At 36.5% G+C, this 23,813-nt stretch overlaps 1 protein-coding gene across 1 annotated transcript in view; it reads right to left on the bottom strand.

The window, feature by feature from the left end:
- ESYT2 (extended synaptotagmin 2) overlaps positions 1 to 23,813 on the bottom strand; it is an 86,097-nt gene that overhangs the window by 36,789 nt on the left and 25,495 nt on the right. Inside the window, exons 2-6 of the mRNA XM_074157118.1 lie at positions 18,843 to 18,884; positions 17,779 to 17,913; positions 15,973 to 16,049; positions 10,300 to 10,372; positions 9,501 to 9,590 (exon numbers count right to left, since the gene is read on the bottom strand). Of these exons, the coding sequence (XP_074013219.1) occupies positions 9,501 to 9,590; positions 10,300 to 10,372; positions 15,973 to 16,049; positions 17,779 to 17,913; positions 18,843 to 18,884 (417 nt within the window). The remainder of the gene's footprint in view (positions 1 to 9,500; positions 9,591 to 10,299; positions 10,373 to 15,972; positions 16,050 to 17,778; positions 17,914 to 18,842; positions 18,885 to 23,813) is intronic.

Raw genomic sequence — 23,813 nt, 5'->3', positions numbered from 1 at the left:
TTCAAAATGTTGCAGCACAGCTTATGAAACACAGAGTGCCTATGGTACAATTTCACTGTCAATACTTTATTACACACTTCTTCTCAAAAACAAGGCTACTGATTCATTCTGTCATCAGTCCTGAGACCATGAAAAATGTAAAAAAATAATTACACAAAGAAATTGAAAAAATAGTGCTACTAAGCATGGCCATTGAGACAAGAAATGCAATTAGTACATCTATTATCAGAAAATTCTATTCATCCACTTATTGTACAGGAATAAATAGAAAGACAGAAGTCAGTTTCAGAAATGTTAAAGACAAATCCTTTTCCATTCAAAGTTGGGGCTAAGAAATTAAAACACGCTCCTAAGGCTAAGCACTGTACAGGATTATTGGAAGAGCTTCGCAAATAAATCTTAAGCCATGAAATGTTTTGGAAGGAATACAAGCCTTCAGACTCATGGCATAAATTATGCTTTAACTATTGGGGCTTTGAAGGTAAGTTTTCCTTGCAGACAGGATTTGCCACATTTACTCACGATAGCACTTCCTTTCCAGTTCCACCAGAAGAGCCCTGCAGCAATGAAGCACACTAATAGCACTGCAGTAGCACACACTCTCTAATCTTAGTCTACAGATATTAGAGACAGATGCTTTTTTTCATGGATTTTTTTGTTTGTTTGTTTGTTTTGGTGTTCTTCCCCCCCTCACCTCCCACATTCCTCTCAGTAAGGTTGTTTCCTGTCTGCACTTTTGGATCCCAAACTTAATCAGACTTCAGCATTAGATATACCTTTTGCAACATGAGAAGAGTTTTCCAAAAAGCAACCCCAAGTTCAGGTAAAAACCATTTTTACCTGCAGTAGTTTGGAAATAGCACTGACAGCAGAGAAACTCACAGGAGAGAAGAAAGTAGTCAAATCTACAGTACTGCTTGATACACAAGAGGGAGCCCTTCCAGCCAAAGTCCTGCCAAATAACAAGGCTTTTCATTCCATATTTTGGGCATTACCATGCCATGGCTTTCTAGAGGGAAAAAAGGTCCCCTAACTTGTGGTTCTGACAGTAAGTTAAAGCAATGCCACCACTTCATCAAACTAAAGAACCCTATGGAGAAAAAGTGAGGAAGCAAAAGACTGCCAGCTGATGAATCATTTTTTGAAGCACCGAATATAAAAAATTCCACACTTAAAAAAGGGTTTTGGCCTATAAGTCTCCAAAATAGCTCAACAATATCATTTCCTTCTCTACCACCACTTTGAGCAATGCATAATTCTTAGTTTAGCTAAATTCGGGGAATGCCAGCTGGTTCTCTGCAGCAGAACTAACAGGGCACTGGAAAAACTGCGTTAAGGATTTGTCACCGACTGAAACTCTGCCAGGAGCCAGGAATGATGCAGTGCCTTTCCACAACACACTGCAACCCAGAGAGGAGATCTGCCTTGCAGAGACTGCTACCAGCCAGCTCTCTGGCCTAGAGCGAGGTTTCAGACACCAGTTACGTACTGACTGCTTCATCGGAAAGTGTATGTCGTGTGACTCAAAGCTCTTTCAGTTCTTCCCCTGCCCAGAGCAGTGAAAACAAATTATGTTTCCTCCCTGAAAACCAAGAAATTTCTGTCTTACCAAGGCTCTGAACTGAGAGCTGTGCAACACACACTAAAGCATACTCATACCAAGACACAAACCCTTCTTACTCCTGTCAATATTTTGTTATCAAAGTTGGAGGAAAGGAACATAAAATCTTTATGTGGGGAACCAGTGGTTGTCCAACATCGTTAATAGCTTAAAATTGATTAGACATCTTCATACTCATAGGGTACAGTGACTGTTATTGCACCTGCTATTCCACCAACAAAACACGTCTACATTTAAATACGGATTTTGTCCAGAGCTCGTGCTCATGGGCTGTCCTAGGCTTACTGGTTTAGGCCCTGAGCTGGTAGTAAAGGTAGCCAGAGGGCTGTGATTTGATGAGGCAGACACAAGAGTCTGGATACACAGTAAAATAAAGTTTGGAACTGCTAACACACACAAAGGACTACTTATATGCTGAGTTCACAGTGAAGCTGTCCACAGCATGAAGGGGAGATGAAGGCAAGATGAAGGTAAGAAAAGTTACTAGTTGCTCCATGCTGGGCTACCGGATGTCCGATTTGGGCACCATTACGTTAAGAGCCAGAAGATACATCTCTCCCAAGAGCAGCTGAACCTACTGAGCAGAAAAGCGTTTAGAGTGACGGGGAGACAGTGACAAGGGCACTGCTGAAATGCCTTCTCCTAGCCTTTCTTGCAACAGAGCAAGGACCCCATATGGAAAAATACTCAAAACTAGTTTTCAGACTTTACTTTCACTCAAATATTAGAGCCAAGATCTGTTTTGAAACCTACCCTATTTTGCGATTTAAGAAAATCCAGTGATTAAAAGTGTTTTGAGGTACCTCAAAACGCTGGCTGACTTAAGGTCTCATCACAGGGATATGTAATTTTGGAATTTATCAAACATTCAAGCAAGACCGGATAGCATGTAGAATCATATTGTATATCATGTTATATGGTGTAAATTCCAGCATAAGCTATGACTTCTAAATACTTACTGAGTTTTCCTGTGTTTGCTATTTCCTTCCTTCCTTACATCTTTTATTCACAGTATTTGAGACTTTCAAGTATGCTTAAAAAAAAGCCCTCACACCCATGAACACCAGAATTTACCTACATAACACAGTGGCAGAAGCATCATGAAAAGTGTAAAGTTTCCAAAGCTTATTCCAGAGAGAGCTTACAAAAAACAGAAAAGGAAAGCTCCCATATATTCTTTATATGTAAGAGACAGAGAAAGTTGGTTGCGTGTAATGCTTATTAATCATCTGGAAAAGTGATGGTAAATAGAACTGGAAAACAAAACAAAAGAATTTGCTAATTACTATGCTGCTTCTTCAATTTCATAAGACTATGAAAAAGGTCAAGAGCACCTAATATGCAAGGTGTGTATTTCAGTGTTGATAAAGCAAAATAATGCAATTGAATAAATACACATTATTCAATTTCACTGTTGGGGAAACAGCCATGCAGATGTTACAGTAAACACATAAAGCTCTACTTCAATCTGTTTCTACATTAATGAGTTTGATAAATCCCTGAATAAGTTAGATGCAACAGAGAACAAGTATCAGGATGCACAAGTAGCAGAGACAAGATTAATTCTGATGTTCATTTATGTTTAAACAAACAGCAACAGAACAATCTTCCTAAAACTCTGTGAAGATCAACAGCCTGTGAAGCTGATTTTAACTAAATGGGAAAATGAAGAATACAAATCAGACAGAATTGATAGGACTGACTCATCTTTTGTTATAATGCAAGAAACAGAATATTGTAAAGATGTGACTTACAATTCCTTTCATTATTACGTGCAATAGAAAAAAAAAACAAGTCCAGCAAGTAGTGATCTTTCTAAGCTTCCTGGTACAACACACCACTGAAGGTAATAGACAAGGAGGAGTCATTTTTATAAGTGAATCACACAACTGAGCTTTTACTCTTCTGAACAGAGACAGTAATATCTCAGTTCATTTTCTTCTATTCTGTTCAGCCATGGAATTATACTGGCTGCATGGCATACAAGTGGGATGGACCACTGCTTTCAGTTCTGCACCAAAATTCATTTATTTTATGAAATTCACAATTTATTCTTTTGTTATTTCTTCTGTGTTACACTGAAAGAGTTTAAAAAAAAGCTTATCTATCCCTGCAGCCAATAAGAAAAGGCAGGCTAAAATTTGATGAGCGTTTTTACATATTTGGTGTTCTCAATACCCTAGATGCCTGTACAAAGGGAAAAGAATGTACTGGAATGTAGAATATACAGGGTCATTACTGAAGTTCACAGCAGCACAAAAGGCAGCCTCTAAACACTGCCAACCTTGTGGCTTGATTTGGCTGCCATAAGCACTAATAATTCCCAGAAGAGAAGCCACAAAGTATTTTAAAATTCTGATGAACAACTTCCTGCTAATCAAGTTATGGAAGTATAAGATTTCTGCAGGACAAATTTAAGGTCTGCCACAGGGCACGATGATACAATCCCATGGGATAAGTTGTGTTTCTTCTCAGAAATTTATTATAAGAAGGGGACTAACATGCCTTCTTCTGTTCCTTGTGAATGTTCATGCAGAAACCAGAATTTGTCTGGTAATAGAGCACAGCTCATTACCACCACAATGCTAAAGCGCTAACATTATTGTAATAATTTTAAGTAACATTATCCAGTGTATTTCCCCAGTAAACATACAATAAACTCAGCCACTCAAACAAGGTCTGATCATACAATATTATAGAAAACAGAAATCACACCAGTTTTCATCATCTCTATAGAAAACAGAGCACATTTCTGCCCAGTAACTGTGTTTAACAGTAGTTTTTCGGTGATAACTGTTTAAAAATTTAAGTGAGACAATTGCTACAGAGATAAAATGTAGAGTTGTGGGGGCAAGAGACAGAGCAGGCAAGTTTTTGAGTTAAGGTAACCAGAAGAAGGATGGCAGTCGGTCTTCGAAAATCCAGTACACCTCACTATTCTCCAGTGTCAAATACTCAAAGCTACAGTTCAAGTTGGTTCCCTCTACTTTCTACTGCTTCCTACCCTTCTACCAGTCCTGCATTTCTGTTCACAGCCTCACACTAGTACTGACATTCTCCTGACTCCTTCGTGAGCCAGCTCAAAATGATCAAATACATCTGAAGGACAGAAAACTTGTCGCTTCTTTTGTGTTTAATATTCTGCCAGCTGACATCCTTTAACCAGCTTCCTTCAGGAGCAGAAGTTTCAACACCAGTATGAGAGAGACAGTAACGCTGACTGGGAGGGCACAGGGAGAGAAGAATATGGTATTGTGCAAGCACCGTGATGGCCATTAAAACATTCCTTAAGTTACCAAAATAAAGACTAACAAAAATGTAAGTTACAGCAAATAAGTCTACGAAGTAGTGGAAATCACTTCGACTTCATAAGCAACAGAACTAACTCTTAACAAATACTATTATAGCAGTACCTATGCTTCAGAATTTATCTAGGTGTTCCACAAACCCCTTTAAAAGAGGTTAGAAGCAAAGATACTGGCAGTCTCATTTGGTAAGAAGGCAGTTTTGATTAACTAAAAGCAAATCAAACCAACATTCTTCCGCATTCCACATAAGCACTTTATGGTTTTTTTCCAGTCATTTCACTAGGGTACATCCTTGGTACAAGGGCTCCTTTTGAGTCTCATTTTCATCAGTAGTGATAATTTTGAAAAACACATCCAGCACTGAATTTTCCAAAGGCAGCCAATATTAAATGAAACTAAACCAATATCAAATAAATCAACACAACAGGACAGACCCAATCTGTAAAGTGAGTAGAGGGAGAGCAGGGCTCAAGTCAGCAAGTGGAGGGCAAAAGCTTGAATATAAAAATGAGAGCTTTGGAAGAGTTGCCCACGTTTCCTGGAAGGCATCCTGGTTTTCAGCCATTGTTACTTTAGAACAATAATACTGGTATTTTCATGGGTCTGGTTTTTTTGTTTGTTTGTTTTTAAAAAAAGAAAAAAGGGTTGGGTCAAGACAGACCTTCAATATTAAGTATGCCACTGAACAAGCTTTTGAAAATTACCAATTTGCAGTACAGCAATAAGCCATAAACACTTCTAAAACCAAATCAAAAAAATCAAACTAATAAACTATGGGATATTTTGTTCTAAAAGTAAGAAAGCCTACACTTAGACAAGTAGAATATATGGTAAATACACATAATGTTAACATAATGAGAAGTATTGCAAAAAACCTTACAAACCCTGACTATTTGCAGAGTGCTAACTTCTCTCCAGCATCGAAGCTCAAAGATTTAAGACTACTTCAAAACATTACAATGTACATATTTCTCTCTTGAAATCTCTTACATATTTGGACATAATTTATAAGCTGATGAAACATTCTGCACCTTCTTCACAATAGTAACATCAAAATACAGTATTTTAAAAGTTTTGTATAAAGTAAGAACTCTTGCAGCATCAAAAACTTGATGCATTACTCAGAAATTTGAGACTGGTAAACTCATTAAACAACTATGTTTGGAACTATTAATTTAGGCAGCATTGCCTTATATAGTCATTAAGGCCAGCAAACAGATGATACAGAGCAAGAGGGATTGTTGCCAGTTACTTTAGACTGGAAAATATGAGAACAAAATCTAACACTAGCTGCCAACTAATTCCTCTTCTCATCTAACAAAAATATTGAAGAAAAGCTTTCCTTGGCTGCAGCCACTTGCTCTCTAGTAAGAGAGCAGAATCTGGCTATTGCTATAATAAACATTATTTTACATTTTTCTGCTGAAGTTAGAAAAATAAACACCAAGATGACACACTCCAGTGGGGAGAGAAGCCTGCTTGCAAAAAACCTAAACATTCACGTATAACTGTCAAAATTATGGAATAACTTGATTCAAAGATATTTTTGAACAGTTTCACCCTTAAGTTTGCTCTGACCTTGACCACTAGCTTAGTTTTTAAATGAAAGGAGGGTGAAAAATACTTTTAATATTTCTGTAACTGAATACTTTTAGGGAAGGGCTGACTTTAATTGTTGTACTCCAGGCTATTTCCAATCCTTTTTTGTCCCACTAAGTCAACCAGACCCTTAACAAAGCACCACGGAGGTAGAAGTAAAGATAAAATTACTCCAGACAATGTCTTTCACAAAGTGATGTGTTCAGAAAGCTTCTGACCACAAATGAGAGGTGTTTCATTTGATGTATTTTCAGTTTACTGTTTCAGGGGCAAGTTGTCCGAGTTAAGCACTTCACAAATGCACAGCACTTCGAGTGGATCAGGGACAGAAAGGACTGGGCACAGCAATTGGAGCTAAAAGCCGACTGGTGAGGTGTCTGGGAGTACCAGAAATGAAAGGTTCAGACAAATGCTACCAGAGCATGATGCCGGGAGTGGGAAACAGAGGAACTGTCCCTCTCCATCTCCTGCCAGCTTTCCCACCTTTCCCCTAGAAAGCAACAAAGCAACAGTAGCTGCAGGAGGTACCCCAGAAAAGCAGCCCAGACACTGCATCAGGTCATGGCTCCTGCACCCAGTGTGCCAGGAGAACAGCATCTGCAGAAGGAGGGCACACTGGTTTCTCTCTCACTGAATACAAAACAGCTTAGACTACACAAACCACATCTACAACACGAAGAAAGGTCATACCAAATCCTGTAGAAAAAAAGTTTAAGCTCTGTGTCCACACAGCTAAACTCTTCTCCCTGCTCCTCAAAAATAGTGTCCCTGTGATGAGCTAGGCACTGTACAAGGTCTGGAAATTGTTTGGGAGAGCAGTAAATAGCAAAATAATATCAGAGAGTATGCTAACAATTACAGAGTGCAGACTACCATAAGGCAGTGTTCAATCCTCCTCATGGCCCTGCCTAGTTTGTTAATGTAAACATGAACATTAACAGATGCCCTACACTCATACTCAGAAGGTAAAAATGAGACATAACTTAAGCAGACATCTCCTAGTGTTTAGATTCACTTCAAAGAAATGTGTGTAAATCCAGATTTGATTCCTCCCAATGTAGTATTTCCCCAACCCTTTCCAAATAAAAGCAATGATGTTTTATCAGTTTTGCATGAACTATTTCACTTTTACAAAAAAGCTCACTAAATTATCCACAGAACTTTTCCAAATTCTTACATGTTTTACTAAGATTTAAGTCTCCATTCCCTCTACCTCAGCACACGTTTCTCCAGATGAAACAAGCTACATGAATGATGCGAGCGACACTAGAGGTTTTTCCTAGGCTGTACATAAACACCCATACAAACTTATCTTTTCAACAAGTTCACAAGAGTTTATCATAGGACATTTATTAGTTCAAAAGGATTATGTTACAAGAGTGTGATTTCACTGAATAAAACAATAACATACCTTCTAAAGCTGTTTATGTAAAGAACAGGGTCCCACCCCCCAACGTTGAAAACTAGATCAACTTTTTAAAGATGCAGACGGCTGAGGAAACCAAAGTGATCAATCCGAGACTGTTTCAAAGTGCCTAAACCAATACACCTGTAATTTATGACCTGGCATAGTCTGAAACTGTTAAATCTTGACATCGTAAATTTTGTCTGTTTAATTAGAACATATCCAAGAAACAAAAGCTTCCAATGCAAAGCTTGCTTCTGAGTAAGAGATGGAAACAATTAATTTCCTTAAAGAAGTCATGTAACATAAGAATTTCCATGATGGTCACATTTTCTATTAAGCTCTATTGCTGGCACTTATTAAAAGCAGTATCAAACTTCAAATCGCTAAAACTGCCTTCCGCACACATATACAACATTAAAGAATTTTTCCATTAGCAAATGTCCAATGTGTATTATGTTCTCCTTGACTCCTTGATATTAATCTAAAATAAGATTGTTCAACACACTTTTTAACATCTGTGATCTTTTCTTGATACATTTGTAGATTAAAAAAGAAGTTTCCTAGAAGTAGTAATACCTAGACTAGAATCAGTGTCATACTTTATAAGATTTAATTAAATTAAAAATGTAGAGTATTTGTTCCTCCTTTTCAGACAGTTAAAATTATATTTGTTATCTGTCCTCTGTTCTTTTACCAATGCCACACCAAGTTACCAACAGACATACTGGTGCTTGTCAGCCCATCTTACCTGTGACATTCAGATTACAGCTTTTGAAGTAAAACAATCAGTCCAAGGTGCAACAATGCACTACCTTATCATAGTGCAAACCTCAAAGATGCACATCTACCATTTTAACACAGAGGAAAGTATTGAACTGAAATTGCATGACTACACCATTCAGGTTCCCAGCTTTCAAAAACTGTATTAGTTTCAAACTTCATGCTTACTGTATTTTTAAAAAAGCATATTTAAGTTCAGCATGAAAAGACAAGATGGCCATCTAAAACACAACTTCTCATGAAAATTAACTGTACCAGGTAATTGTGATAGGCCAGAATTCAGAAACTTTTGTGGCCTCAGAAAACTTTCCTTAACTCATTTTCTTTGAATTACTCAGATGACAAAGTTTTCTTCCTCTCGGTGAGCTAAGAGAATTATTATCTTTAATTCTCTTAATTCAAGGGAATTACAATGTATCTGGAATGACTACAAGGTTATTGAATCCGAATCCTGCAAGAACATACATCATTTTGGTGCCAGACTCTGTGATGCACATCGGTATTGGCCGAGCCAAAAAATCCCCAGTCACTTTCATTGTCATTTGAGTAGTAAAGAACAGGGAATCCCAGGAAATATTTCTAAAGTTTATTCAAGGTAATTATTACTCAACTTGGTTTCTTCTAGTATTCATAAAATTTGCCCACTATTTTTCTGGGAAAGTTCAACCAAATGGTAGCAAATACCCAAATTCTCTCTTTTTTCTGCTAAATTCTCGCTCCATCATTTTCTGACTACTGTCATCAGCACTCTAAAAAGAGTAGAAACAGACATAAAAGTACTTACAGGTTTCCTAAGGAAAAAAAGGGATAGTGCTCCAATTAGGGGCATGTCTCCAATTAGTGGTTCCAGGATAACCCTCATAGTGCCATGGATCTGTAGAAGGGGAGGAAAAATAGGTAATGGAATTGACTTTAGTTCAAGCTTGAAATAAAATTTATCCACTGGCAATGCTCACACTTCTAATTCATTAAATTCTAGACGATGAAGACTTTTATATATATAGCTTTACATGTCATGCAAACCACAAAAAAATTAACACAGACACTAAATAGTTGGGCTTACAAATTCATTACATTCATCTATATGATGCTGTGTCATGTTAGTGGTAATTTTGCTAAAAATCTGAAGTATATTATTTATACAGATCAGTGTAAACAAATGTGGCACAATCCAATATAATGGCATCCACAGATACTAGAACAAAAGTAGGTAAATGCTTATAGGTATGTCAAGACACATGCACACAAAAAAAGCATACTATTTGTCTTCATTAGAGAGAGAGATATCTGTTATCAGAAAGTTAAAAAAACAATATCAGAAGGCAAGGCTACTAATAATAATTGCGTCTAACACTGAAATATTAAATAAAACAAAATTTTAAGCTCCACATTCCCTTTACGAACCTACACATCACATGAACATTGGCTTGATGTGAAATTATCTCCATCTTTTCCAGAGAGAAAATAGTAAGCAACAAAACTACACAGTAACTTTTTCTTTCTTATAAACTATTTCATCAGAAAATAAAGATTCAGTGATGACTCGACATCAAAAGCAAAGAAAAAAAAAAATTTAATTTCACCTGTATACTTTTCACACCAGCTCTGCAGAAATATCGCTTGATCTCCAAATCAATTTCACAGTTTCCAACAAAACTAAAACAAAAGAGAAAGTATACATTTCATTTTTAAGGACTAAGTTGCAATACACCCTTAGTTCTGTATTGCACTGTCATGACAATGTATTTTGTATCTCAGTCTATACACTGAGACGCATGTTAAAACATTACAACATATAACAAAGTCAAGATTGTTAAAAAAATGACATACCCTTCAAAGCATCGCTACTGTCATGAAAATCAAATTAATACAGCGGTATGTTATCATCTCCAGAAGCATACATAAGAGAAAATACACAAGTAGCCTTACTTTTGGGAAATAACAGACACAGATTTCATACTCCATGTCAGGAAAGCTCCACACAGGTCTCACTGATAGTACATGTAACCAAATCCACTCTCATCTAATATAATCATGAGAAGCACTAGACATAGATGGTTATTTTGCTAAAAATCAAGATCGTCTGAAACATCAAGAGACTTGCAAAACCAGTCATATTTAGAATTTCAATAAGCTGGGCATTCTGAGCTGGATGATCCACTAAGCAAAGTTTAATCCAAAAACAGTTGAGCCTTTTCTGAAGGGAGAAAAGAGACAGGAAGCAAATTAGAAAATAATATATTAAAAACAATGCAAGTTCTTCCCTGAACCATTTTTGATTCCCATTTTTGGGGATGCAAGGTCAAGGGCTTAAAATTCTGTAGATGTTGACCTGTATCTCAGAGAGAGATTTATAGAAGATGATAAAAAAAAAAAAAAGACCCATCTATTTTGCCCATGCTACAAGGCTAAAAGATTATTTGCACACAACTCAGACTCAGATTTTAGCAGCTGCTTTTCCTGCAGCTCCATGTAGGTCAACGCATGGAGTTGAGCAGATCTTTTTCAGAAACTGCTTGCTGCTGTGAGCCACATTGGGTCTGAAAACAAACTAATTCTGAGACTCAATGTAAGAACCTAGGAAGAAAGCTTGAGACTCTGATTTCGCAAGGGAATTGGTCAATGATTCTACAGAATGAGAGCTAAAACCAAAACCCAACAGATTGAATACCAAGCTACAACTAGGGAGAGACTGGCTAGACAAGGAGCCTGGCTAAGAAGATAAGAGTTATAACAACAGAACAAATTAAATCTGAAGTGCTTTTTCAACACACTGCCCAGTTAAAGAAAATGGAAGAAGGTACTAGGTGGGGAAGGGATAAAACAGCTTAAAGCCAGACACTGTTGGGAGGGAGGGGGAGAATTTCAGGAACAGGGCATCCTGTTCCAGATTCTGCAGCAAAGCCCAGGCTTCCTCACATTAGTTTCCTCAGATCTAGCCTGTACAGTGGAAAACTGTTCAGACACATTTAGGAGTCTGATGGAATCTTATTACAGAAATGATGAAGAAAATGGGAGTTGCGCTCCTCATGGGGCCATTTTAGGATCAAGTCCAGATAAAATAACAGAACAGTAGGATCCTTGCACGCTCCCCCCTGAAAACGGATGGCCCCAAGGTACTATCAAAACAAAGGTGAGAGTTGCTGCATTCAGGATATCCATTATTCAAATCATCTGTAGCCTCCTGTACCCTGTGCGTGGGTGTTGTCTACTGGATTTCAAGCAAATGCAAATCTTATCAATCCTTAAACAGAAATAAACAATAGTACCAAGACATTCTTATGAACATCCAACACTAGAATTTATTTTGGACTATTCAAAAGATAACACTATGCAGAATCATTTTGGTACAATGACCGGTTTGGGGAGCTGAAAGACAACAACATGACAGGGGTCTATGTGAAAGGAAGGTGACCGTTGCTTTCCCTGGAAAGAATGTAATGTGACTGTATAGTTTAAAAATAGGTATATATTTTTTAATAGACAATTTAAAAGGATGTAATTTCTATTTTTACCTCTCTAACTATACATAGAGATAGTAGAGATATATATAAATACACACACACATATATATAATTGCATAACAACATGACACAGAGAAGCAAGGTCAATTAAAACCTGCAACTGAAGCCTCAACCTTGGTACTTTGTAGCATGAGAACTATTTGTGTTATGAAGACTGGGAAGCAATATGCTCATTTGAAAATCCATAAAAACATGATGACAAATCGAAGTAAAAATAGTAACAAACTGCATTGGAGGGTAGTAAGTCAACAACTTTTAACCTTATAATAAAGTTGAACACAGTTTTATCCCCTATGGCTGGGTCTGTTAACAGACAATGCTGTACAGAATTCTACTGTAATTTAACATACAACTTAAAGGCTCGTTTAGTAAGCAAATTCTATACATTCAGATCATAATATCCCAGAAATATTTATGACTCCTGTAACATACAGATCACTGAGATAGATTACATTTTAATGAGGACAGTCTTGTAAGAATATAACAGCAGCTGTACTAAATCAGATGAGAAGCAAAATATACTCTATGTGGTCGTTGTAGCCAGTTTACGACACCCAGAAAAAAGCAAACAAAAACATGAATAGGAAAACGTATTTCCCAGATTACAGTGATCTGTGATTCTGCATTTTGGACTATCTACATTATTTTTTAGGTCTTTAGGTCTTTTGACCCCATTTTTATATCTGTCTTCTGCCAGTACAAGTATGCATGAATGAAAAAACTCAGCTGTGTGCTGTTAACAAGTATTTCCTCAATCTCTCAATCTTTTTTTGGTCTTTACTACCGTTCACATTTAATTTGATGTTTTATCTTGTTTTCTATTAATCCATAATCTGTCATTTTCCCCAAGTGTTTACTATATTCATGCACTTTAGCAAACGTAAGATTTCTATTTATTACCAATATATTTAGACTTTATCTTCATTTGCTCAAGTAGTTGAAATTTTTCCCTTGCACATCTTTATCACCAGAAACTAGACTTTCAAATTGTAACAAATTTTGACAATTTTTTAAAATATAGCTCACTAAGTAAGAGAAAGGTAAAGTGTTCCCTTTCCAAACATGGCCCTGAAATCGAATCTTTAAATACATTTTCCCATGACTGCTTTGTGGATTAGCTAGTCAAGCTGCTTACAAGAGTAAAGTTCTTAATTGGATCCTGAGCGATGCATAGGACCTGTTTCAAAAGGTTCTGAAAAAACACTCTGAGGCAATGACCATAATGCACTCGATATCCTTGCAGAAACAATAAAAACCTGACCAAAACACACTCCTATTGCAATTAAACTTAAAAGCAAAAAACAAAACAAAAAAAACCCTCAAGGAAGGTAAAACTAAAGAAGTGTTTTGGAGACACATTGAAACTACTTAAATCTACTGTATGGAAGGTCCAAACCCCATCACAAAAAACTGACAGAAGTAAGGGCTATAGGAAGCCACAATGGTGAAATGGCAGGATAAAAAGATTATTAAAATAATTAATGGACTTAAAAAAAAAAGAAAAAAAATCTTTCCTTCCCTCCCCCCTGCCACACCCCTCCACAGGGCCTGGACTCATACAGCTATTCTTACCAATGCTTAGAGAGGTTGTTTTCCTTCTCAACTGTATTTACGGAATGAAGGGTTTATAGAAAGCTCCCAACTTTAAACTTAAAACATAAATTAAAATTAGAACAAACTAATTTAACTGGAGATTAAAATCTACAGGGATAAATACTCTGAAGGATAGACTTTTCTCCAGCAGTAAGACTGTTCTTTATAATCTTGCAAAACTGAACTAAAGTTGATTCCCTAAGAAATAGTTTAGGGTTGGTATCTGTTACTACTGAAGCAATCCCGGCAATGGACACTTAGAGAACACACCAAATAAAAATCAAACAGTAACAACTGATACTGGGGTGCCATCTGCCTTAAACTTGCATAAGACTTTGAAAAAGTCCTTTCCCAATTAGAAGGTGTCAAGGACAAGTCTTAAATATGGAACAGGACTTCCTTTTGTCTAAACCTTAATTGCTAGAAGCTGTCATAGCCACTCCATAGCTCTCCTGTTTCCATTTTCTTCCTGGAAGCCTATGCCACTGGTAGCTAGGGGTAAATGGGCACCTAGCAGACTCAGCACTAGTATTGTTATTTAAACCACTTGAAGGAATTTATTTTAGCCTTTTAGACTGGATTCCAGTCCAGCTGTTACCACTTCTCTAAGTAGGTTGCAATGTAATGCAATGAGACATATGGGTAAAGAGGTCTAGGTACTAGGACATTATTCCTGAATTTTTTGTACAAACCTATTGTCCTTTTTACCTTTATCTGTCCCAACCTACTTCATGAAGATGGGCAGGAGAAAAAAAAATAGGAAAAAAGAAACACTAGATTTACCCTTTCCTCCTGTGGGAATAATTCTGATTTAAAGGGAAGAAGTGATCTTGGGAGACTTGACCCCTCAAATGTCTCAAAAACAGCTTCTCAAAAACAATTTCTTTGCAGTGTGTCCATAGTGGTCAGACAAGTTTGTTCTCCTGAGGGCTTAAGTCTGAAGAGGTGAGGCTGTTCTCACAGCTGCTATGAAAAGTGGCAACAAAGAAAAAACTAAAGGAAAGTTTTCCATCAGGCCTAACAGCATCCATCCAGTGAAACAAGCTGCTGTATTTTGTCCAGCAACACCAACCCCTGATTTGGATAGCTGTCTTATTCCTACAGAAATAAAATGATTCAATTCAAGAGAGCAGGCCCTAATCACAGATGTATCCCCCCACCCCTTCTGAAACCCAGAAAAGGGTACAGCAACACCTTCTCTTATCACTCTGGTGCCCAGCTTTGACAAAGCAGCAGAGTATTCAACATCGCTGAGATCTAGATAAATAATTCAAAATTAAGAATAACCAAGTTCAAATTTTGGAAGCGACTCTGAAAAAGAAAAGCTGAGAGGCCCAATTACCCTTCTGGTTAATGCCAGGGAAGCAGCAAGAAACCCAGAAGGCTGCTTTGTACTGGATTCTCAGTGACTGACAAATCTGGCCTTTCCACAAGCTACAAACAGGCAAAAGTAGTCATTGTAACATCTATCTGTGATGGTCAAGTATAAAAACATTGCTGGGTTCACTGACTGAACTTTCAAAAAACCCTGTAACTGCAGATTGTGTTGAGAAAGATCTAGCCAATGTTTGCCAAAGTCTATTTATAAACCTATATAAAAGGGTCATGATGAAAGGGCAAAGAAACCTGAAGCAGCAGAGCACAGTCGCTCTGGCATTATATAATACATAGATTTACTTTGGTACGTGGTATCAGCACAAGTACTTCAGTAGCTACCATTCTCAGCTATCATTCTCTTTTTCTAATACTGTGTTTATAGAAAAAAAAATAATAATCTAAGTAGCTGAGAAAAGTTAAAAAAATCCAAATATATCCTAAATTTTATACTAGACTAAACTCCATGGCAAAGTTTTAAAACGTTAGAAAAAAGTATCAAAGATATTGCTTTAGCTCCGGAAAGTATTTTTTTATTTACTAACATTACTTTAATGATGCAGTCAGACTGAGTTGATATACTATTTCCCTCAGATAAATGCTATTTACAGCATGCAGTTCCTTCCTCCATTTATACAAAATTAGAACTAACTACATTTGCGTAATGAAGCAATTCTTCTCCTTTTAGGCCAACATAACTGCCGAATCAAAGCAAGTACATATTATAAAGCATGGGCATCATTGTAATACAATAATAAAGCTTACCTGATTTGAAGATCCAAAATGATCTGCCTTTTGTCCACATTTTCAGTGTACACTTTTACACCATTTATCCGCAGAGGCTGAAATAATGAAGTGAAAGTTGAATTCTACTAAACTATATTATACTGAACTCTTTAACTATGAAATAAAGGTGGATATAGGCAGATTCATGCCTGAAGGAAAGAATTTACTATAAACATTATTAAAAGGGGTGAAGCAAAGCTATACATTTAGCTCAAAATGTTATTTCAAGGGTAAAAATTACCTTGCTAAGAACCACTCAACCACAACTTTTCTGGCAATTACCCTGGGTTTAAACCACTAGATTTCAAGATTTACCAAAGATTTAATATCAAGATTTCCCTCACCACCCCCAACATCTCATTTCTCTGTACTAGTACATGTCTAACACTCCCGTACAAAGCATTCTTTTCCGTGCAGCTAGAACAACATGCTAAATTTAATTCACAAAAATGTAGTTGCTGTAAATGGAATTTAGTTGAAATGGATGGAAGATAATCCATAATCCCCACAAAAAGTTGTGTCAACCACTCTGTGTTCTCTCTCTAAACCGCTGCGCTCACGCTCCCCCCCGCCCCCCCTACAGAAAAAACACATACCAATCAAACATTCTGAAGACTCAAACGTTCATCAAATACTAGGTGGGAAAGGATGACCAATGACCTCTAGTTAGCACCACCTCCTGTCCCATTTTGAGTTTTTGCTTTCTGGAAAAATTGCCATATTCCTATTTACACCTTTTTAATAATTTAAGTAAAATGGAAATTTCCCTGCTGTCAGATTCCCACTGTCTTTGGGGTTGTGCGGCTCACAGGATTCAACTCAATCAAGGCTGCGATGCTAAGCAAGAACAGCTGCTTCTCACGTTCAAGATAACAGTCCAGCTGCAGAAGCATACAGAGGTGTGGAAACTAATTTAAACCCTTCTCAAAATGAGTACTGCTTAAAAGGAATGCTATTCTATAGTCTGTAATACAGGTGTATCTAGGGCAGGACAGAGCCCTGTGTAAAAGGATTTACAACTTAAAAAAAACAACCAAAAAAAGGCACACAAAAGGTGCAGTAAAGTATAATGAACTGTGACAAGCAAGAGGAACACAAAAGACAACTTCATGAAAAAGCTGTTAAGCTACATCTTAAGAGAAGAAAAGCTCACACTGACACAGGTAAGAATAACTAGTGCCGAACTTATTGCAAGCAGAGGTGACTTATTCTTAGCTTAGACTGGTTAAACAGGCTCTTCTGCAGGCATCTAAGAGCTATATATTATGACCCCCTTCTTTCATGAGACCAAACAGAAGGTAAACACCTCTCTACTCCTTGATACTATGGTATGTGCAGTTCTTTGGAAAGCTGAGCCAGCAGCGTCGTCACTGGACTGGGTACATAACATGATTAAAAGTTCATCTGTTACAAGAAAGGTAATTGCACCTAGGTCATCTGACAAGAAAAGGATAATGCCTCCTGCTCACTTAATGTAAAGCATTACAAAAATAGTATTAAAATTGTGTTGCTATAAGCTCTTCACATGACTGGGTGTTACAATACTTTGAGTCTTCTCCCAATTCTCAGGCAAATTTCTGAAGCAGAGACCCCAGGAAAAAAATAAAAAAATAAAAATGAAGCCCAAAAAAGCAGCCACACACTTTATTTTAATGTTACAGGAGAAATCAAAATCAGGCTTACCACCAAGTGTCACCAAGAAACATTTTTGTGTAGATTTAAACAGGTTACACGAAAACAGTACGTGAGACAGAACCTCTTAAAAAAACTTCACCAGACACTGACCTGGTTACCAATATCAATCTTTGTAAAACTGAAGGTACTGAGGTGGTTGTTCGCTCCTCTTACTGCTGGTTCTATGGTCTCCCGGAAGAGTTTCTCAATAAATTGGCAAATAAAAGGCCACATCTGTTTTACAGTCTAAGGAAAAAAAGAAATATACATAGAACACAACTTCACACATAACTAAAAATATTTTTTAAGGCATATATAAGAAATTCTGTACAAAGTTTTAAACATACAAGTTTTCTATGCAGTTCATTACAGACATAAGAACTGTTTCCTTTTTACATACAGGAAAGCTTTCTGGAATTCTCAATTTGTGTGTTTTATACATTTGCCCAAATCTAAAGCACTGGAGGAAGAGAAAAACGGTAACAAGCATTTTCTTCTTTTATCCCACGAATGTATACGCAGTCAGCACTGATGCTGAATGTTGGGGAGAAGGGTGAAGAGGGTTATGCTTATTTGCATGTAAAGAGAGGAATAAGAAAAAATAGGTCAAGGGTATTTCTTAAATAGATACATAATGTTTATAAATGTAAAATTACAGTATTTTACTGTCATATCTGAAAATTCTTTATTGTTTATTTTTTCTCACTATTTTCTAATTAACTCATGTTCTTCTATGCTCTTTGAATCAAAAATATTTTTAGAAAACCCAAGATACATAGATCTGTATCTTAGATTATCACACTTATAAATCAAAACTGCAAAATTGATTTATTTTTAGATTGTAGGTCAGGAACCTACAGTAACTGGAAAGAATCCCAGACAAGTAGAACATAAAAGTCTGTGTTTACAGCTGCTATGACTTCCACACAATTATAGTTGTCATTATTTTAATGCTATGTAAAGTCATTCTCCAAAACTCACATTTCAAGATCACGAAAATAGACTTCATTTTTCTTGTGACTAACTGGATCAACAACCAGAAGCTTCAAGTGTAAAAAGAGCACAGAAAGTTAAAATTACTCTGTTCTCAGATTCCTGCCTCACCATTTTTTTAAAATCTCAGATTTCCCTCCTCCCCCTTCCCATTTGGAAGATATGCTAATAACTAGCCTTACCTTGTTGAGCCATTCTGCCCTCTCTGTGTCTGGAAAATGGACCTAAAAAAAAAAAACAGAAAAATTGATACAAATACAAAACACTTCTTAAGTAATCATGTCCAGTCATTTATAATACAGTAAAGCTTAGGGATCTCCCTATGAGCAATGTATACAGCGAACAACATTAAGCAGTTAACATGCTTGACAAGAACATTAGAATTCAATCAGATAAAATACGAACTCGTTTCTGAACTACATAGATAGAAGTCCAATCACATATTTAATAGTAGAATCTAGAATCAAGTATTGCTTTAACACCATAAAAAAAACCTAATAATAATAATAAAAAAATAAGCACAGCTGACACAGCCTGTGTTAACCAAATCTACCTCTTATGTTTCAGGGGGTTTTAACCTGACATATGAGTGCCAGAGTCCTGACTGCACTTCTGCTTCTTTTCAGTCCTGCCAGATCTTTTGCAGTATCAATAAATCATGGCTAGAAATATTTAAACGGCGAAGCTGGAGCTCAGGAATATGGATTTGAGCTCCGCCAAAAGACCTTCAAAAGACATTTTTAGTGACTTCTTTTCTTAAACAACTGCAGAAATAAGTAAACGACAAAGTATGAGGGTATACACACAGGATGGAAAGTACCCATCACAACAGGAAAACACCACTTAAACACTGGAAGAACAGAGGCAGTTTTCCAGACACAGAAGGAGAGCACAGTTAGTAGCTTTACATCTTACACACACACACACAGATGAAAACCTGAAGCATTTCAGTAGAAGCAGAGTTAACAGCCATTTCTTTAGAAAGGAACAGCTTCTACAATGAGATGCAGATCACACTTCTGAAACACAAAGAGCCTTTGAACACACTGAAAAACTGTGACCTACATATACTGACTTTCGTGAAGCAATGTAGCAATGTGTCAACTGAATTGCAAAGTCTTAATCTCTTCATAGCATAACAGATTGTACCACTGGTTTTAACAGCAGTGCCTCCTGGTTATTTTTATTATGCGTATATCCCAAAAGTGAACAGGCAGCTAAATACACACTTTTTAAATTGTATCTTCAATAAGCTGGATTTAAAGGCAAGCCCTGTTAATAATTTCTTTCTTTATTTTTTATTAAATTCTAGCATTAACAATCAGCACTGTCATATTCTTGAATACACTCAAGTTATCTTCAGAGAAGTCTTCCATTTCATCTAAGCATCCATGTTTTAGCTTTGCTGGAGGATTGGCCCCTAAAGCGTAATTGTTATTGTCAGTTATTTCTCCAGCCTGTGCGTGTCTCAATATTTGCAGGCCCATAACTAAGGTAAGCCATACTTTTTCTACAGTTTCTTAGAGAATTTCAGATACTGCTTTCCTCCACTGTCAAAAGAAAGGCTCTTGCATCTTTTTCAAATGACTTTTTTCAAGTATATCACGTATCTATCAAAACCATTACAAGCAGCACAAGAATGACCAATGCTTGACTGTAACAAAAACATTCAATAGGATTTATTTTATGTAGGGAGTTCAAAGAATTGAATTATTAATAACGGATTGAGTAGTTTGGGGGCCACATTATTGTATTTTATTTATTTAGAATTAATTTCCTAGAAAATTCTGGTGAGTAGATTGTCAGAAGTCTGTATTTAGGGGGTTGGGCAGGGTTTTGTTTGCTTCCTTAAAAGCAAAAAATACTTGACGTTTTTGCATTTTCAACAAAAGAAGCAGTTTCTGTATGTACATGAATTTCTAGCTGAACAGAGTCCACACTCTGTTTTTGTCTTGCAGAGTTCTCTAGTTGTTTCCAGTGATCAGATCTTAAAGGAACAAAAAGAACAATCACTATGTTAACCCTAATGCTAATAAGTACCATTTTCACCTTTCTCCTAAAATATTTGCCTTCTGAATCTGCAGATGGAAAACAGCTGATTCCCAATAATTACTTATCTCTTAAGCATGATGTAGGATCATTCGTTCTGATCCATCCAATTCAATGTTGGATCATTCATTAAATATGTCATTCTGATTTGCTTAGGAGAGCAATCAGTGATATTCAAAGGGTGGGAACTCGAGCTGTCCCATACAGGGGAGAACATGAACAGCAGCAAAATAAATTAAAAAGAAACAACAAATTAAACACACAAATGAGGAAAGGAAAAGAAAATTCATGGAAATACCAAAAGCAAACCTGTTTGCTGTGAGCAATGCAAGACAGAATAGAGTTACCACTTTCACAATTCATTTTTTGTCCCTTATACAAGTACCCAGTTGACATCCAGAGGAGAGCCACACCAGGCTAAGAAAGACTTCCCTTCCTAAATATACTCTCAGCCCAGGTGAAATTCATCTTCCTCCACAGAGTGATCCAGCTTCACAGATTTCAGGTATAAACTCTCCAAGGCACAGGCCACATTCCCTGCACTACGCACGCAGCTGACTGGAACAAAACAGGGAGCATCTCCCTCTGGCAACCATCAAAGACCCTTCACATTGAGTCCCAAATTACGCAGAATCACTTGAGACAGGCTGGGAAACAAACAAGAGGCCACATACACTAGTCAGCTACACTAATTTATTAGTTTTGAATTTTATTTACTGTACGGTCTTTATTAAGACCTTGCTTAACAAGACATGGTGCTTAATTTTTCCACAGATTTAATAATTACTTGTCCTGTAATATGCCACACCTATCACGCTTCTACCATTATTTGAGGTAGTAGATCAATGCCTTAATTATATAAGCCTAGTTTACTTCTACAGTTGCACGTGTTAATCGGCAACAAATAATACAATGAATTACATCTTCCCTTCCTGTTTCTCATCCCTTCTCCATCCTTGCTTTTCTACACACTCTACTTTTAACATAATTCAGTTGTATTCAGTGTCTTTTCTGACATTAAAACCAGAGAGAACACAATCTTTCATCATCAAGACTCTGAATTTTTTTGTTCCAGCCAACCTTGAATCAGAAGTTAAGCGTTATTTAATCTCTAGATGCTCCACGACCAGTGAGGCTGAAAACGAGGCATAAATATTTATCAATCTACTAATTCCATACAGTTTTAGCCTGCTATATGAGACTGCAATATGAATGGCAACATTATATTTTACCTAAAGAGCTTTTGAAATCAAACACAATCTTACGCAAAGACAATTGGGGAAAGCCTACCAGCTGGAAGTTGGGGAGTACCAACTTTCAGTACCATCAGTCAGGATTAACACAAGAGCATCAAGGCAACTGCACAAACATTTTATGGCCAGAAACAGTAGCAGGAATCAGACTAACTGATGTGCAAAATCTGTTAACTCCTATACAAAATCTACCAGACAAGCATGATGGAAGGAGACAGGAGTCGAGGTTTGAGCAGACAGTCAACGACTAAAAGCATTTTCCACTTGGTTTCTGTTACTAAATTGCTCATGCAGGTTTGGTAAGTACTGCCTCATTTCAACCAGTTGGCATAGTTATTTATTATTCAAAGGAAAGTATAACTAGAGACAACTGTTCCAAGAAATACCCTAACAACCACGTTCAACACCAAAAACATAATACTACATGTTCCAGGAATGTTCTAATATTAAAAGTTATATTGCAATGTACTTGGAAGTGCTCAAAAGATGCATTTCTACACATTAAAAATACATGATTCGGTGTTCTCACGCAACTGCTTGTGCTCAGCTCTAAGCAACTCTTATTTACTTTCTGACATGTTCGTATCGTGCACTATCAAAAACTCAACCAAGAACATTTTTTTTTTTTAATGATCAATAAAATACCAGAAAGAGCCCAAGGAATGCAATTCCTTGTTCTGTCCTGGAAGCTAATAAAACAAAACAGAAAAAAAAAAAAAAACCAAAACAAAAAGAAAACCACTAACAAGCTCCTATTTCCATAGTAACAGCAGAAACATTTCTTACCCACAATTATTTTAATATTCAAATTGTATATACACTCTTCATATTGGCTAAATTAACTCCGTTTTCTGCCCAGATGATCATCTGCATCTTTCTAAGGAAACGAGGCTAGACAAAGAATAATAACCATTAAACTCAAAACGTACGGACTAAGGACTGGTGAGAAATTTTGGGAAGTCAAACAATAATCAGCAAATGGTATCAAATAAGTTTCAAAGTACAAATAACAATGATATTGCTGTCTTAAATATAATTCTTAGTTTACATTAGACCTTAGGGAGGTTTCACATATCTACATAAATGTCACTAAAAGCATGACAAGAAAATCAGAAAGAAGTTACAACACCCTTATGGAAATAATGGTGAACTGATCTCAGCACAAGCTACAGATATTCATAATCTACTTTAAAACATAAATTGCACAGTAGTTATTATTCACTGATCCTTTTACTCTAAAACACTTTTCCTTTTAAAATTATCTTCATATCCTTCTCCATCCTTAAATTTATCAGTCAACCCGTTATATTTAACTTCTATTTAATGATTATGATTAATACAGTATATCAGTCCTAAGGATTAATTACATGAACTGAAACAACAAAAATGGCACCTACATTGAAAGTACAAAACTGCTGCTATTGACCAGAGTATTCCATAAAGTGAAAACTTTTTTCACTATAAACCAATCACTTTCTCATGAATTGTGAATTGCAGCAAAGCAAGCAATAAAAGCAGTTTAGATTTAAAAAACAAAAAAACCCAACAAAACCAAACCAACAATAACAAAAAAAACCTAAATAAAGCCCCCACACCACTGTATATTGGCTTCCCCCAATGTAAAGTAAAAACTGAATTTTATACTACATTAAAAATGTGTTATAATAGCTATGTTTAATAGATACCCGAGTTAGCATTACTTAGTTTATGTCTAGTTTCTTCTATTTGCACTGTTTAATTACTTGTTGCTCCAGATTAAAATCTTAAAGACTCTGTAACAGCAACTTTTTGATTAATTATCAGGTCACACAGTATAACCAAGTTTCTTGATGTAGTTACAATGTAACTAAG

Source organism: Numenius arquata, chromosome 12 (genome assembly GCF_964106895.1).
Source record: "Numenius arquata chromosome 12, bNumArq3.hap1.1, whole genome shotgun sequence".
Taxonomy (NCBI): domain Eukaryota; kingdom Metazoa; phylum Chordata; class Aves; order Charadriiformes; family Scolopacidae; genus Numenius; species Numenius arquata.
This window is presented reverse-complemented; position numbering and strand designations above follow the sequence as displayed.